Source organism: Oryzias melastigma, linkage group LG1 (genome assembly GCF_002922805.2).
Source record: "Oryzias melastigma strain HK-1 linkage group LG1, ASM292280v2, whole genome shotgun sequence".
Classification (NCBI taxonomy): domain Eukaryota; kingdom Metazoa; phylum Chordata; class Actinopteri; order Beloniformes; family Adrianichthyidae; genus Oryzias; species Oryzias melastigma.
Window position 1 is genome coordinate 16,762,513 of NC_050512.1, and position 17,727 is coordinate 16,780,239.

The 17,727-nt window shown below is 36.0% G+C and overlaps 2 protein-coding genes and 1 long non-coding RNA gene across 3 annotated transcripts; 2 read left to right on the forward strand and 1 right to left on the reverse strand.

Moving 5' to 3' along the window:
* The first annotated feature begins 982 nt into the window (after positions 1–982).
* Positions 983–5,980, forward strand: snapc3 (small nuclear RNA activating complex, polypeptide 3). Its single transcript, XM_024289955.2, has 9 exons — positions 983–1,255; positions 1,705–1,788; positions 1,866–1,944; positions 3,149–3,253; positions 3,343–3,492; positions 3,594–3,676; positions 3,834–3,992; positions 5,492–5,599; positions 5,678–5,980. The coding sequence occupies exons 1-9, from the start codon at positions 1,023–1,025 to the stop codon at positions 5,823–5,825; spliced, it is 1,149 nt and encodes a 382-aa protein (XP_024145723.1). The 5' UTR covers positions 983–1,022; the 3' UTR covers positions 5,826–5,980.
* A 105-nt stretch (positions 5,981–6,085) lies between these two features.
* psip1a (PC4 and SFRS1 interacting protein 1a) lies at positions 6,086–13,342 on the reverse strand. Its single transcript, XM_024289954.1, has 17 exons — positions 13,195–13,342; positions 12,734–12,823; positions 12,538–12,614; positions 11,759–11,897; positions 10,954–11,043; positions 10,591–10,692; positions 10,140–10,199; positions 10,000–10,060; positions 9,751–9,844; positions 9,446–9,626; positions 9,285–9,364; positions 8,821–8,870; positions 8,593–8,663; positions 8,350–8,451; positions 8,066–8,267; positions 6,680–6,785; positions 6,086–6,601 (listed from the first exon to the last, which is right to left on the reverse strand). The coding sequence occupies exons 2-17, from the start codon at positions 12,803–12,805 to the stop codon at positions 6,571–6,573; spliced, it is 1,518 nt and encodes a 505-aa protein (XP_024145722.1). The 5' UTR covers positions 12,806–12,823; positions 13,195–13,342; the 3' UTR covers positions 6,086–6,570.
* A 1,460-nt stretch (positions 13,343–14,802) lies between these two features.
* On the forward strand, positions 14,803–16,028 carry LOC118598866. The gene is made up of 2 exons (XR_004948060.1): positions 14,803–15,299; positions 15,378–16,028. It is a non-coding gene; the product is annotated as an uncharacterized LOC118598866 (long non-coding RNA).
* The last annotated feature ends 1,699 nt before the right edge of the window (positions 16,029–17,727 follow it).

Sequence of the window (17,727 nt, forward strand, 5' to 3'; positions counted from 1 at the left end):
TATCAACTTAAAAAATATAATAAGGCTACAAAGTTTGTTGGTTCAGGGAGATATTTCCCCCAAAGCTTTGAAATTATTTGCCGACAGATGAATTTTGCACATGTTGTTGTTGGCACTTTCACACCTGCAGAACTTTATGGGGGGTTTAACAGCTTGAAGCTCCCTTCTCTTCAGTTTAAGAGAAAACCTTTGGGTGAAAGTCAAAACAGTTATTCAGCCAATCCCCACCACCAAGTCATACTCACAGAAATTTGTTTTATTTACCAGAAGTGTAATATTTATGAATTGAGATTATTTTTCTTTAAAAATTCCACAATCCTGCTGAGCCTGAAGCCAGCACACTTGCAGGAATCATTTATTTGCTTCGTTTGCAATACCTAATTATTCCACAAGAGGTCAATGCACACCACATTTTTCCAAATATTTCCCTTTTTAGTTTCCTTTGCAGTTTTGCCATTTTATGGCAAGAATAATCAAATCCAGGCATCCAGTTCCTGTGAGTAAAACACCTCTAATCTACCATAATCTTGTGAAAAGTGTTCAAAAGAACAATAAGTCAGAGGAAATAAAGGAAGAAAAATTGCATGTTTTCAGAAAAATAACACTCATACTGCATTTTTCCATACAGGAGAAATCATATGTTTTTGCTTTCAAGTAGATGCTAAATTCAGGTAATTTTGGAGCATAAGTAGTTTGATAGGTATTTGGATCAATAGGTGTCAAGGGGTCAATTTGAGTAATGTCAAATGTGGCCTAAATTCATAGTGAAGCTACAATCTCAAAATATTTCTAATTCCCATGGGAGTTTAGAGGGAATTAATGACAACATAACCAACAACATGTTTTCAGAACCTATAAATAATTCATTTGTGAATAGTTTATATGCATAAATGAGAGTGAACACGAACTTATTGCTTTAATTGCATTTTTTTTAAATATCCTACATTACCCATAATGCTCATCGCGCGGAAAGTTCCTCTTCTTCTACGTGTTGTTTTCGTTTCGTCCTCTGGTTTAGAAAGATGGCGGCATCCCAGCAGTCGACGGTTCCAAACTCAAACATCCCTGAATATGAATACATCGCCATTAACACCAAACCCTTTCACATCGGCTCTTTCCGAGACGAATGGCTGAAAAGACTGAAGCCCAAAGATTACTCATACCAACAGGAGGACACAGAAACATTTGAAGCTAACTTTGCGGAAGCGATGGGGATCCGTGAGGAGACCATGGCTGAGCTCAGATCCGTCTGCAGGTAGACACGGTTACGTCGTCATTACGTTTTAAATAAATGTATATTTTGTCATATTAATACTCATTAAGCGTTTATGTCTTGAATTTAACAAGTTGCAACTAAATAAATAATACGTTACGTTCGTGCTACTAAGCTATTTGGAACAAACAGGAAGTGAATTACAGAAGTTTGTCTTTTCAACTTAAAATTAAACACATTTTTACTTAACTCAGCAAGTAAATGCATAAGAATAGGTAATAAATATGCATTCAATTTTAGATAAATAAAGGCAATTATTTGCAACACACCATGAGTAGATTAAAAATGCATTTATTACAAATTATTTTATTAGATTATTTATAGAAATGTTCCTGAATTTTCTCCACTATCAGAAGATTTTCCTTTAAAAAGGTGTTAAGCTTCAGGGTATTCTGTCCCAATCATATATTATATAATATATTTATTTTCAGTCTGGATTCCCTTCGTTGCCACGCTGAAGATGAGCAGCCTGATACAGAAGTTGTGCCTCCAGGCTCCACACTGAAAACTCTGATGTAAAACATCTCATAAAGTTTTGCTGTTTTTAAGTTCTAGTGCTGCTTGATGACTTATTATGACTTTCTTTTCTCAGACAAAGAAAAAAAAGACAAGATCACAAAGCTTCTCTAAAATTCCCAAAGAACCGACATGATCTCTATGCTGATGAGCTGGTGAGTTATTTTAAAGTCAGCTACTGCTACTGCTGTTATTTTAAATTCACTTTTATCCTTCTTTATAAGCTGAACATAAGCGGAGATTAGGGGTGTCCCGATTTCCTTACTTATGGGAATATCAGTGACATGAATCTTACCGCTCAGTTTAATCTTCCTCTACAAAGGCCGCATATTCTGCCAGCGTCTGGCGTAAAGGAAGGCAGACTTCTTGACCAGGTCCCATCTGCATGTTTGCGTGCTTCTGCAAGGGAATAGCAACAGTTAGAGTTTCTATCAGTGATGTGGTCATTTTTGTCGTTTTTTGGGGAAGATAATAGGTAAAGAAACCCCATTTGAAATGTATCCAAGGGCAAAATAAGTTGTCGAGGGGCAGCAACTAAAACATTTATGGGTCATCAGAGTTTTCTTATTAACCGCATTGAACTTAGATTGTGAAAACTATGTAGTGAATACTTGACATTTTTTCCAGTTTCTTCAACAGATATGCCAGATAATTAAGATTTAAAAAGTGTAAAAACATGTTTTGAGAACACTCTTCACCTTTTTTGTAATAAAAGCTTTTCCAGAACCAATTCTTCCCTCAAATTGTTGTGAATCAAGAGTAGATGGAAAAATGTCATTTGAAAAAGAGCTTTTGTGACTTGTGGGAGAGCGTGTAAATGGAGAGCTCCCTTCCTGCTCACAAATCAGAGGTGAATTTCTAATTAACTATTTCCACTCTACTACAGAAACTCCTCTCCATTTTTAATGCATCCACTTTTAGGAAACTAGATACGCCCTCGTTTTACTCGTCTGAGCTGGTACCTTGCTCAAAAGTGTATGGCTTGATAACTCTGATATTGCTCGACATTTTTGTCGCACCGCTAAAGCTAGCTTGGGTTTTGAGGGGCTGTGAGCTAGCAAGAGAGCATGTAAACAGAGGGATGGTGGGAAAAGAGTGAAGACTTACTCCCTGTCAATAGTTCTGCCCAAATCTCTGTGAAAAATTTCTGATAAACTTCTGCTACTCTTAAGAAACTTTTGTTTTAGAAAGCATCACTTTTTTTTTTTTTGGCTAAAAATGGGGATGCTTTTAAAATATACGACCAAAGACGATTGGAGTGGGACTTTAAGCTTTCTTTTAGAATGCTAGTCCCATTTGTGCAAAGTGTGTTATTTTATAAGAGTAATCTAAAGACTTTTTGTCTGTGTTTGAAACCAGGAGCGTCTTATTGTTGGCAGGACACCAAAAACTGAGAGTGACCTGATTCCTGAAGGAGAAATCATTCTCACCATCAATGTGTACTACCCAGCTGTTTTTGAGAAGGTTCATTTTGATTTTCTCCATCCTCCAGTCTGACAAAATAACATTTAGTTCAGATTGCTGAGAAACAGATATCTGTTCATCTTCCACAGTTTAGTTACATCCGCCCCCACATGACTCTGCTCATGATGGGCTCCCACAACCTCACCGAGCTCAGAGATGCTATTTGCTGCATCAGCGACTTGCAAGTGTGTGGCGAGTTCAGCGGGACACCAGACGTGGCTCCAGATTTCATCTGCAAAGTAACTTGAATATTATTTTTCATAATCAGAATGATTCAGTCATCATCACTCTTGAAAATAGGTTTGACCTGAGGGTCATATTGTGACGTTTTTTGTTTCAGGATCATTTCAAGTCGGCCTTCTTCTTCTTTGAAGGAGTTTTCTACAATGACATGCGATTCCCCGAGTGCCGGGACATCAGCGTGTATGTATTGTCATTCTGCATAACAAAAAACTCATACATTTTGTCAAAAAGTGAATACAAAAAATATTTAAACAAACTTCAAAATGTAGATCTATATCCCATTATAAGCAGTGCTTTTGGTAAACTTTCTATTCATGTCTTTTCTATTGTGATGCAGAACGACTGTAGAGTGGGCCAAATCCCATAACTTCCCACCATTCACCCAAGCCAAGATGGAGGACACGCTGTTACAGGATCTGAGGCTGAAGGTGGGCTTCCCGTACCTGTACTGTCATCAGGGAGACTGTGAACATCTGGTGATCATCACAGACGTCAGGTCGGTGCTTCTCTTTTGTCATCTGGTGTCACGTCAAGAAACCTCCACCTCTTACCATCAATAGAACTGGCTATTCTTTTCAATAAACGCTGGACCCGACTCGTCCAGAGTACTCCTGTAAGCCCTGTAAAATGGAATCCACTAATCTATCCGGCTAGCCGGGGCCACATGTGGCTTCAGAACCGGAGAAACCCCCCCCCCCATGGTCCTCAGTAGCTTATTGGTCAGTAGGGCTGCCACGATTAATGGACTAATCAACGACTAATCGACTATTAAAATAGTCGACGACTAATTTAATAGTCGATTAATCGTTACTCAGAGTGTAGTAAAGTTGAAAGTTATAATAGCATTATTCTAGCTTTTTGGACGATTTTGACATTTATTAAGGTTTTTTTATGCTAATTTGGAGTTTAGCTAATATTTCAGCTACTGCTAGCTATTTTGGCTAATTTAGGCTTTTTTCATTTTTTTAGGCTTTTTTGGAATTTAGCTAATATTTCAGCTACATGCTAGCTATTTTGGCTAATTTTGGCTTTTTTTTGCTATTTTTATTCTAATTTGGAATTTAGCTAATATTTCAGCTACATGCCAGCTATTTTGGCTAATTTAGGCTTTATTCAGTTTTTTTATTTCGGCTAATTTAGCATTTCATTAATATTTTATCTGACTGTCAGCTTCAGGTTTTCAGCTATTAACTTCAGAGTTTTTAATTATCAATTTCAGCATCTTCAGCTATCCTCAATAGCATCTTCAGCAGCCAAATTTAGCTTACAGCTTTCACACTAGCATTATTGCAGGTAATGCTATATATCTAGTTAGTTAGCTTAAAACTAAAGATGTGCGCTTTGCATCCACTTTACCCATGACCCAATTAGTTGAATAATCAGAAAACTAATTGGCGATTTTTCGACTATTAATATAATCCTTTGTGGGAGTCCTATTGGTCAGTATCCATGCTCCTGTTCCTGCCCACAAGATCATTTACGGCTTTGTTTTTCAGTGGAGAAATACTGATTAGATCTTTAAAGCTTCCCCTTAATGGTTTCAACTGGTCTGGAGCTCCATGTGGGTTAATGTTAAAATGCATTCATCAATTTCTTAATAACAAAGTATAAAACTGTAACATAATATGAGTCTGGGACTACAGGGTGCTGTAAGTACCTGCAACCACATGGGGGCACTCTCCAGTTCTTCCATGTGCCAGTGGGTCTCAGGAAAGCCCATTCACAAGTGTGAATTCCGGGGAGATAACCCCCTGAAGGAAGCAGCTGAAAGGAAACCCAAAAACGTCAGTAATCTTTGGACTTTTGACACAGTAGACTGAATTGGTTTTTATTCAGTGGTGGCGTGTTTGCATCAATGAGTGCGTAAAAGCCCAAATGCTGCCATAAGCTCTTAACCACTACTGAAAGGAGCTCTTTGAATCTCATTTTTTTCCCAAATTCAGTGAAAAATGAACATATCAAATAATAATCCTCCTTCTCCACTCATTGCTGCAGGCTGGTCAACAAATACGACTGCTTAGATAAGAAGCTGTACCCTCTGCTCACACACAAACACAGAGTCCTCACACAGAAGTGTGCCGTCTGCCATCTCTTCATTGCCAGGTTTGTGAAAAACACACATTTCCAGTCATATATATATATATTTTTTTACAAGTATTTCCATCCTTCTGACTTTTCTAGATGGTACACCACCAGCGACCAGTTTGCTCCCAGTGACCCGTGTCTCTTTTGTGACAAATGCTTCCGGATGCTGCACTATGATGCTGACGGCAGGAAACTAGGAGAGTTCTCAGCTTATCCTTACGTGGATCGAGGCGCATTCAACTGAGACTGTTCTGTGCTGAAGCCTCAGGGAATTTATGTTTGACTGTTTGAGCAGTTGAATGTTCTTTATTTCTGATAGAAATGTTTATGTTTTTGTGCTCAAACAGGCTGTGGATTTGTTCAGAGCGTTTTTGAAATAAAGCTGAACTTTTTTCGTTTTCTTGGCTTGTTTTACCGTGATATTTATAACCAGCAAAAGTTTTAGTTTCCAGATTTGAAACGTTCCTGGAGTTTTTAAGGATTTACTGTAAGACAAAACAGGAATAATGTAACTATGACTTTATTTCAAGAGAACACAGACAGAAACAACTCTTCTGTACATCTATGCTAAAAAGAAAAATCATAATTTTAAAAAATAGCTTTGACTTTGGCAGTTCCACAGTTTGTTTTTGTGCATTTAAAATGAGTTTTACATCCATCAAAGTGCTCATCCAGCAACCGTTAAGACATTCTCATGAATCCCAATCATGTGAACTTAAGGCCAGAGCAGATTCAGCAGGACAAACCAAGCATCAGATAACGGGAAGCACACAGCGCCAACAAGTTCCTGAACCAAAACATTCACTCATTTCTGTTGTGGGTTAACTATGGAAGTCGGATCATAAGGTGTCTAAAGGATATGCAGTCAGTCATTGTGAGGTTGGTGGTTCATGTACTGAAACCTCAGAGCAGCAACACTTCATCTGGAACCCGGTTCTAGGAAAGGTGGTGTCAGTACAGCAGCCAGTCTCTGCAGGTGAGCCGGATGCTCAGGTGGATTCTTCTTGAGCCTTTGGACCACTACAGTTCAAAATACAAACATTTCAGAACTCAAAACACATGTATTTTCCCGTTTCCTTCACACTTTCTACCACTCACCTGTGGTTTTCTCCTGCTGCGGAGTCTTCCAGAAGCTTCTCCTGCTCTATCTCTTCCTTCTTTTCTTCAGGACTCATCTCACCGTTGGTCACCTTTTCTGTAGAGTCTGAAACAATCATCACTTCAGTCCTGATTAAATGTCATTTTACAATTCAAACTACTACAGAAAGACAAGCATGTGATAACTCATGCAGCCCTCCAGACCTTCATCAAAGCTAATGATTTTACACCTATTTGTTAAGCTTTTAAGCCTAAAAAGAAAGACCTTTCACTAAACTATGGACTTGTGTTGGAAAAACTGAATGCCAGCAAGAATTTGGCTGGAAATCTTTCAACAGTCTATGTCTGCAAACCACAGAGATCTTATGATCTCCCCTGAAAAAGAACAGGAAACTGCATGAGGCTCTTTAAGGTTTCTGGTCTATGCTTGGTTTTCAGATGTGACTTACTGCTCATAATTAATTTATTAGTAAATAGCAGGAGTTTTTATGAAAACATTTGTACCTAATATTTGTTTAGCCACAAATAAATATCTAAAAATAAAGTTCTCTTAATCAATTATATCTTATCAGTAGATTCTGTTTTCAGAAATATTCAACAGTCAGTTGTGTCACCCTGCTGTATATACCAACACACAAACCAGAGCAAAAATAATGAAATTAGATATAAATATTTGTATTTTTTAAAAAAGGAAATTGATATATTTTTTCTATTTTATTTATAACTTGTAAAATAAAAAATGTTAAAATGCTAGAAGCACTGATACATAAAAGATAAAAACACACTGATTCTATTTAACAAAAAAAGTTTTCAACCATTTACTTCAATAGTAGAATATAAATTAAGAAAAATGTTTAAAACATTTTAAAGATTAGTTTTTAAGTTTACAGAATAACCCAAAAGTGTTTTTTTATGTGCAAGAGGATATACATTGGGAAGATATCAATATCATTTTTGCAAGACAATTATTAAGTTTGTCTTTTTAAAGTTTTCAAATCGCTTATTATTGAGTGTTCTCAGCATTTTTAATTGGAATTTTCATTTTGGTTCTATATTTGCTTTTTTTTTTTAAAATAAAAACTGAATTAAAATGTTTTTTCTAGTTGGGAAATCCTCTTGCTTTTTATAATCAAGTAGCAACAACAAAGAAGAAACTGAGATTCACCTTTAAAAACTTATTTAAAAATTATTTGAACGCAAGTAAAAGAATAACAGTAAATCTATATTTGAACAATTGTGATTTTTTTCTTGTATTATTTATTTTATTTATTTTTTTTAGTCATATTGAGTATTCCTGGCATTGTACTTGTACTATTTTATGGATAGGTGTTCCTGTTCACTGATTGGACAATGGGTCCAGAATTCAAATCTATCTACATTTGGTACCTGGACCGTTTTCTTTGACTTGTTCTACTTTTTTCAGCGCTCCTTTCTTTGCATCCTCGTGTTGTCGCTGTTCAGCTAAAGACTTGTTGAGCACTTGGCTGAGCACACAGTCTCCTTCTCCAACCAGGAACATGCTCTTGAACTTGTTGTACAACATGGTGGCTTTGTCCATTATGTCTTGACTGGCTTTAAATCGGCGGATCTATAACACAAATAATGTTGTTTTTTTTGTCATCAATGAGACCAGATTTCATGTATTTAAGACTTTTTTGGAGGGTTTTCACCTTTTTAAGTGTGGAAATAAGATCGCTGTGTTTCTGAAGATGCTGAGTCGTGACCTGAAGAGCGCTGATCTCATCTAAAGCATCCAAACATTTCTTAACGTCCTGGTGGGGAAACAGCATCAGTTCAATGAAAAGGCGTTTTAGATCAACACATAAAGAAAAGGAGATGTGGTTGAGCACTAAGGAAGGACGAGACAAGAGGATATCCTTCATTCCAGGATAACATGAAATGGTACGACTTACTGGGTTGTCTATTTTCAGGGAAATTTTGATTTCTGTGTGGAGCCTATGGAGCCTCATGTCAGTAGACATCTCTGAGGGGAAAAAAAAATACTTCGTTAAATTTACTGATTTCAAACCGGAGACATTAGAGTTCTGAACTAAAATGAAAACATTTTTTATTATTATTTCTTGTATTTAACTTTTATTTTAACTGATGAAAAAAATGCAAAAAATAAAATAAAAACTCACCTTTTTTCTTGACCCCTCCCTCAGTTTTCTTTGCGTCATCTTTGTTAGGTCTGAAAAACAAAAAGAGCCACAGAATTTACAGCTCCAAATGGAAAACTCAAAACATTTTCTATCTTCATTTTAGAGAAAATGTGAATGTAATTTCTCATTTACCACCACCTCTGCAGCCTCTGAGTTTATCAGAATAAAAAAACCTGTTTGTGACTTTTATGTTAAGGCACAGATGCAGACTCAGAATGCAGAATTCACCTTCTAGTTTTAGAAAATACAAGTTTTTCTAAAAATTGATTAAAATTAAAGAAAGACTGTAAAATATATATAAAAAATTAATTAAAAAGCATTGCATTTTAACAACCGGCTGCTTTTGCATCAAGTAGTTCAGTGACTAAGTCCATCAATAACTAATCAAAAACATAAATAAGTGTAACAAATAAACCAATGATCCATCTGTACATTTCACTTACTCTTTCCCTTCATCAGCTTTCCGCCGACGCCCGTCTTTGTCCATTTCTGAGTTTTGCTGTTTTTTATTGCCTTTGTTTTTCTAAGATAAAAATAAAACGAGAGTATTAAACCAATAACGTCTTCATCTGATGAGATTATGAGTGTGATTATGTTTAGTTGCCTCGTCATCGTCTGAGCCAGACGAGCCGTCGTCTTTGGACTGCCTCTTCTTCTTGGCTTCCGGCTCTTTGCCTTCGGCCTCCTTGCCTTTGCTGCCTTCCCTCTTCTTCCTCTTTTCTTCTTCACTGTGGGTCTTGTCCTCCGATGCCCTCTTCCTCTTTTTCTCTGGTTCCGCTGTTTCCCTAAGAAAAGATGCAAAGCTGTAACAGCAGTTGTACAGTATTTGTGTATTTGAAGGGTTAAAGAACTCTCATCATTAGAAATAGATGTTGGAAAAGGAACACTTCTTTTTCGTGAGATACTGACATTTCACTTCCTGATCCTTGGTGGTCTTGCTGCTGAAGCAAATGCAACTTCTCACTTTTGGGTTTCCTGCCTCTTCGTTTCAGAGGATCTCCACCTAAAAACATCAACAAAGAATCACATTCAGACAATAGCAAGAATGCTTCCACTTCTGAGAATTCAGATGAATTTGTCTTAAAATGTGTAGTGTTTGTGCACTCAAACTTAAGGTTTTGATACCACAAAAATGTCAACATTTCACATCAAACTTACCGGATAGACTGACAGGACTTGCAGGGGCTTCATCTTTTTCATTCTCTTGTTCGGAGTCTCCCTGGAAAGTAGTTTACATTCTCCTTAGAAACATTTAAAACTTTTTCATTGAGAAATTAGTACAAATGTTCATTAGCAACCTTCTTCTTTCTTCCTTTCTTGGCTTTTGAAATGTCTGTCAATTCTTTCTGAGATGATCCCTGAAATAGAACATAATTCCTTTTTTTTTTTTACAAACTAATTCATAGACATCAGATATTTTCAGCTAGGAAAACTGGTTACAGATCAACAGCACCCTCTAGTGTTTAGCTGCTGCATAACAGCAGAGTCTGACATGTCAGCAGGAACAAAGTTAATGCAAAGAACAGGAAGACAATAAAAACAAATAAAAATTAGATAATAGAAAAAAACCTATTACCAAAAGCCTAAACAACCTATATGTGCAATGCAAGCTTTGAAAAAGTAATGAGACAATTAAGACCAAAACCAGCAATGACTTATTCATAAACTAATGAAACATCACCAAATGTCACATGCTTTGATGAAAAATTGTCCCCCACTTTCTGGTATCCCAGCATGCAAAGAACGTACATCCTGACTCTGAGAAGCCTGCTCAGACATCAGATGGCTCCCTTCTTCATCATCTTCCTCCTCCTCTCCTTCATTCTCATGTTCAGCTTCACTTCCTGGAACCTGCGTGAGACACAGCACGGGACATTTAAGTTTTCAAATCGGGAGAACATTTAGCTTATTTGTCCAGCAGCCAACACATCTCCCATCATGCAATCCTTTCATTCTAATGCCAAATAATGACCCTATTTCTACAGCCTGTCAGCTATTTCCTGCTGTTATTTGGATTCAATGTGAAATCAGGTTAAAATAAGCTTAGAGGGGGAAAAATAAAAAGTCACATAAATGACAAAGTGAAATGAACAATGAATTTGTAAACCTTACTTGGGATTTGACCTCTTTGTCACCTGCTTCCTCCTCTGCTTCTGGACTGCTGTCGGAATCCTTCTCCATAAAGGAGTCGGGGGGAACCGGCTGAAAAACATAATGCAGCTCAGAACATGTGTGCTCCAGGGAAGAAGCAATGTTGACTAACTAAAATAATACTATTATTCATCTTAAAAGCCGGAGATAAATACAAAGTGGGCTTTGATAAAAGTTTACTAAAACCAGACAAACTAAAGTTTTTCCTGATAATAGGTATTCAGGTGGCCGGTTTAAATCTATTAATTTTATATTACTAAACAAATGACAGCATTTTACAAAGCTTCATAGCTTTGGTCTAATCCAATACTTGGTTGCAAATTATCTAAACATGAGATCCATTTTTTTAAACAAAGCCAACAACCAATAAATAAAGAGTATTGAAAAAGTTCTATTTTTTTTTTTTTGAATAACATAATGATATCTTGGGCAACATCTGAGACGTTCTGTCAATGTTTCTCCAGCTGAAAATGAAAGCTGTTATTTTACTTTCAAGAACTTTTTATTAAGTGTTGATTCAAAAATAAATATTAATTAGCATTATGGTAAAATCATAAGCATCCTATTGGTCTTAAAGTGTCTCATGATCTTTCTGATAAGGAAAACAAATAGTGTCTGGTTATGATGAATAACTGACAGCCATGAAGAAGTTTGCAGTCATTTAAAAGCATAATTAAACTCCGTAATTTATGAAGTAATATCAAAGTATCACTGCATCTTCAAGCAAAAATAAACATTCTTCAGACTTGTTTTGTAAATGATGTACCTTAGGTGCAGTTAGCTCAACTTTTGGATTATTCTCAATCTCCCACAATCCTTCATTGAAGCCTTTTCTTTTGTTGGGCTTTGCATACTTCTCTTTATTGGCCAAATATGGGAAGATGTCTTTCGGACCAAGAAACGCTCTGTAAAAAAGAAAATATCAGGGATGAAAACACTGTCAATGTTTCAATTCACTTATCTTTATCTTTAAAAGTTAGCAAATAATAAATACAATGGATACAAGAACAGTTTGCTGAGAGTGAAAGATTTTTTTTTCAATCTTAGTGTTTGGAGAATTCAGGTAAATGATTCATGACTGAAGAGGGCAAATTGCTCAAACTAAGAACAGGACACATCCAAAAGACCTCTTCCTGATTGATGCAGCTTTGCGTCACTTTACTGCATCGCTTTGACTAATAATCACAACGTATGGATATAAAAGTTAGCCTGATAATTATCTCCCAGACCAGCTATAAAAAGTTCAGACAATAGGCGACATTTCAGCACAAATCAGTAAAGTTTCACCTGGCGGATAGAGTCATGCGGTGAGTTGTAACAAGTGCAAATGCAAAGTTTGAATTAAATTACAATTGTGCAACAAAAGTCTTCAGTTTTTGCATCTTAATTTGAACACACGCAGATTTATCATGAATTGCTTTACAGTAAAAAAAAACAATCCTGACAGTTTTTCTTTGAGATTTGTCAAATCAAACTCTGCTCTACCTGGCTTAATAGATCCCAAACAATGGATTTAATGTACTTTAAAAAGGGCGTTTCACCTACGTTTCATGGGTGCCAAAGAAAAAAATGGGGTACTTGATGTTGGATGGCTTCACAGCCCCATCCGGGACTTCATCGATCTGTGAAAGACAACAACCTTAACAAGATATGCACCTATTTATCACACGTAGTGTACTAGCCACACTGTTTTTAAACGAAATAGAAGTGCAATGTTGTTTTATTTTTGTCTTGGACTTACTCTTGCAGGCCAGTGAGGATAGCCCTTCATTTTAGCAAAAATAAGGTCCCCTGGTTTCCAATCTCGAGCCATGCTGGACCTGATCACAAGCTGGACAATGAAGTAAACAAGCAAAATGCGATTAAATTCTGTCCCATTGATGATTTTACACAAACACATAGACTGTTTGACAGCGATATTCACAAAAGGAAATTCAAAAATGCGAATCAATGTGCCATTTAACGCCATCCTTATATCATGAAGACAAAACACACCAAAAATAACTATTATTAATAATGTAGGAAAGCTCCATCAGCAGAGATGCTAGCTAGCTCCTTGCTGTTCACTGCTGATAAAACCTCCGCAACAACCATTTTCACTGCACTTTAATGTGTTTAATAATTGCTTATGTATTCGAGCTTTTCTAAAAGTGCGACAGCTTCTTCAGAAATTTATATTTTAAGTGGAAAATGCACCACTACCTTTCTTTGCACCGCCGGATGCACGTTTTCCGCTCCCGCGCAGAACGTCAACACGACTGTACCATCTCGCGTCTTAAAGGAGGGGTGTTTTAATTATCTGTCGACATCATTGCTAAAAGCGCTAAAATAAATAAATACCTAGCAAAAACAACAACAAGAAGAAAAGAGCACTTTATGTTTTTTTTAAAATATAATGTCAAGAAAATTAAATGTTGCTCTATTTATTTTCTAAAGTGCAGAAGTAGATGTAAAAAAAATGTATTAGGCTATAACACAATTATGACCCAATGTTTTAAAGCATGTGTGTAAACTATAATTTATGCTGAAGTCTCACATCAATGAATCAATTTTAAACTGAAGAAACCATCGTTTTACAATTTTAAAAGGTTCAAACATAATGAATGCAGAAAACCTAGACTAATCCAGACCAGGGACAAAATAGGAATTTTGCTCTACAAAATAGAAATAGGCCTACATACTTGTTAAAATAAAAACTTAATCTTCAGCACATGTGAGAGCTAGATGAAGGTGTAGAAGAATTGGTGGATGCTGAAGCGTGAAAAGACCCACAATCTATTCCAACATGCATCAACTTTTTACATTCTAAACAAACTTTTTTTTTTACAATATTCTACTTTATAAGATGCACAATCATGAGGTTTAAAAGTACTGAAGGTGTTTTAATTCTTAAACAGAATCCTTTTTTGTGTGTATCTTCAGTAAGTTTGTATTACCTGCTAAGCATGAAAAGATTTTATTTTTTTCTGGCAAAAAAAAAAAGAAAAAAGAAAGAAAATAGGTTAAAATTGAATCACTTTAAGCTAAATTATGCAAAGAATACACAAGTCCCACAAGATCTCTGGTCCTGGTCTTGAATTGTCCTTTCTGATTTCAATACTTACGTTTTGTTTGTGGTTCATTTAGGCTTTTTTCTTTATTAAAGGTAGAATAATAACATTTCTGATAGAGTTTTAATCCAATTCTTTATGTCAGACTTTATTTATTTATTTTTTACTTGTGTTTTTAAAGTTTTTATGATGACAAAAGTACTTGTGATAATGCAACTATTTACTTATCACATCATTTGTTTTCAGCATTTTTTGTTAAAAACATGCTAAATATAAATAATATATACTTTTTATTTGTCTGTTTTAAATGTAATAATTTGCTACGTTAATCTTTATATGTTTAATTGTTCTCCTATTAAAATAAAGGCACCTTTGGTAATCTGAGTTTATTGGAATGAGTTGATCTTGCTGACATTCAACACTGAAGTCCAACACTAAAGAAAAAAGAAGTCCTACATTTCTAACATACTTCTTCTTCAGAATGTATTGACTTTTCCAAGAAAAAAACAAATTAATACAAGTTGTCTTAAGGCCCTTGATAGTTTAATTTTCTAAATATACTTTATTGTAGAAATAACAGAAACATTTTTAGGAAATAGGATGTTTGTCACTTTATTAGTCAGTAATTTTAAACTTTAACGTTTGCTTTTAATAATTAATTTACATTGGTTATCTTTTTCTCTGGTCTGGGACCAATTACATGCAATCAATTTAGAATTTTTTTGACATTTATTTGTGGCAAAACAAATATTAGGTACAAATGTTTTCATAAAAACTCCTGCTATTTACTGATAAATCAATTATGAGCAGTAAGTCACATCTGAGAACCAAGCATAGACCAGAAACCTTAAAGAGCCTCATGCAGTTTCCTGTTCTTTTCAGGGGAGATCATAAGATCTCTGTGGTTTGCAGACATAGACTGTTGAAAGATTTCCAGCCAAATTCTTGCTGGCATTCAGTTTTTCCAACACAAGTCCATAGTTTAGTGAAAGGTCTTTCTTTTTAGGCTTAAAAGCTTAACAAATAGGTGTAAAATCATTAGCTTTGATGAAGGTCTGGAGGGCTGCATGAGTTATCACATGCTTGTCTTTCTGTAGTAGTTTGAATTGTAAAATGACATTTAATCAGGACTGAAGTGATGATTGTTTCAGACTCTACAGAAAAGGTGACCAACGGTGAGATGAGTCCTGAAGAAAAGAAGGAAGAGATGGAGCAGGAGAAGCTTCTGGAAGACTCCGCAGCAGGAGAAAACCACAGGTGAGTGGTAGAAAGTGTGAAGGAAACGGTAAAATACATGTGTTTTGAGTTCTGAAATGTTTGTATTTTGAACTGTAGTGGTCCAAAGGCTCAAGAAGAATCCACCTGAGCATCCTGCTCACCTGCAGAGACTGGCTGAACACAGAACAGAGCAGAATTCAAACCTAAAGTGACTCAAATTTCACTGTTTTTGTTGCTGTTTGTCAACGGTTTACAATAAAATACCCCTAGAAGCAAAAAGAGTGCAAATTCAATAATTAATCTCAATATATTGCTGAGAAGGGTTAAATTAATGGAGGTCATAGTTTAAAATGTGCTTTTGTGAACAATTTTTTTAAACCTGGCAATGAAGAGATGGCAGACGGCACACTTCTGTGTGAGGACTCTGTGTTTGTGTGTGAGCAGAGGCTACAGCTTCTTATCTAAGCAGACATATCTGTTGACCAGCCTGCAATGAGTGGAGAAGGAGGGTTATTGTATTAGATGTTCTTTTTTCACTGAATTTAGGAGGATATCCGTTATTCCAGGAGCTCCTTTCAGTTGTGGTTAAGAGTTTATGGCAGCATTTGGGCTTTTACGCACTCATTGATGCAAACACGCCACCACTGAATAAAAACCCAGTGAGACCAATTCAATCTGCTGTGTCAAAAGTCCAAAGATTACTGACGTAATTCGAACTGCAATTCAAGAGATTTTTCTAAACTAAATTGAGCTGAAATAAAAAAAAAATAAAGGACACACTGGACGACCCGGTCCTGGATGAGCGCAAGAAGATGGATGGATGGATGGATGGATGGATGGGAAAAAGCAAATGTTGACTGCGATGAAATAAAAGTAAAAATGAGTCTAAGACTCACAGATTTATTTCTCTCTAAAACTTTACTTCTTTATTTTAAAACAAAGTTAATATTTCATCCTGACAGTTCTCATTCTGACACCCATTTGTTTGAATTCTAATAAATGCTTACTCCTTTGAGCTTGTGTTATACCATGGGCAATAGAGCGCCGTCCAGCGGCTGCTGCCCACCACTGAGAGAATTTCCCCATTGTGGGAGTAATAAAGGATTTTTGATTTGATTTCTTAGGAGCAAACAAAAAAGGTGACCGAAATGACCCAATAAAATCCAACAAATTTACTAACTAACTAATTTTTTCATATTTTTTTATTTATCCCAAGTAATTCAAGATATAAAGTAACCAATCAGATGCCTAAAAGCCTCACCTCCAACATTTGATTGACAGATTCTCTTCAGAAAGGGTGCATTCTTCCAACAAGCTCACTTGTGATTGGCAAAAGAAGAAATGTCGACTCAGAACGACTCGTACCAATCACTGTTTGTGTGGCTCCAAATCTGCATCATCTGTAATGCGGACTGTAAGGCTCTTTGAGCTGTTCAAAGCATGAAAATATTTTTTTATTTAAATAAATTAAGCTTGATTTGAGTAAGCCTTCCCTCATTTCCCATCATCCCATCGTTTACATTTTCTCCTATTAGCTTACAGCCCTTCACAACCCCAACCCAACATTAGCACTGTAAGAAAAATAGTGAGCAATATTGAAGCTATTCGGTAGTACATTTTTGAGACCAACACTGACTCGGATGTAGAAAATGAAGATGGGTGTATTTTTTTGCAAGCAGATTCATCAAAATGCACTAGAATTCCCCTGAAAACATCAAGCTTTTTCCAACAATATCTTTTCGTCTGCTCCTGATTCACAATTGTATGAATGAAGAAAAACTCAAAAATGTGATTTTGATTCTTTATATATGTCCTCCATGATGAGAAAAGCGCATCAAGAACATGCTAAAAAACACCAAAAACACAACTTTCATTGGACTACGTCTCTAACCTGTCAAAAGAAGAGAACTCGGGATGTGGAAATAGCTCTTTTGCAGGGAGTCAGATGATTTTTTTTTTTTTTATTTAATCTAGCATGAGAAAGTCAACCAGAAGAATCTTGGAGCCAAGTATTGCCTCGGTGGTTGGAAACAGTGGACTTATGCTCCAGGAAAGCCTCTGCCTCCTGACAGAGCTAAATGAGCGTACACAGACGTCACACAAGTCAGGACAAATGTGGGTAGATGGATGCTCTTCTGCTGATCTTACTGTGGGCCACAAAAATCCATTAAAAAAGAATTCAGTGTGTGTGGCAGAATAACTGGCAAAACCCGCAGAAATAATTGCTTAGGAAGACACGTCACATGTGTGCGTATGCACTAAATGACATAACACTCATACTGTTTGAGGAACAAAGTATGATTTATGGCTCACTACCTTTGTCCTCATATACCTCCAGTTAAAGTCCTAAAATCAATGTTATGACAGCTTTTTTTATACCTTAAATTATGTATTTGTAGCATGAAATTGACATAAAAGTTGAGTATTTAGTTTTTTTTTTCAACTTTATTGACACATATTGCACTTA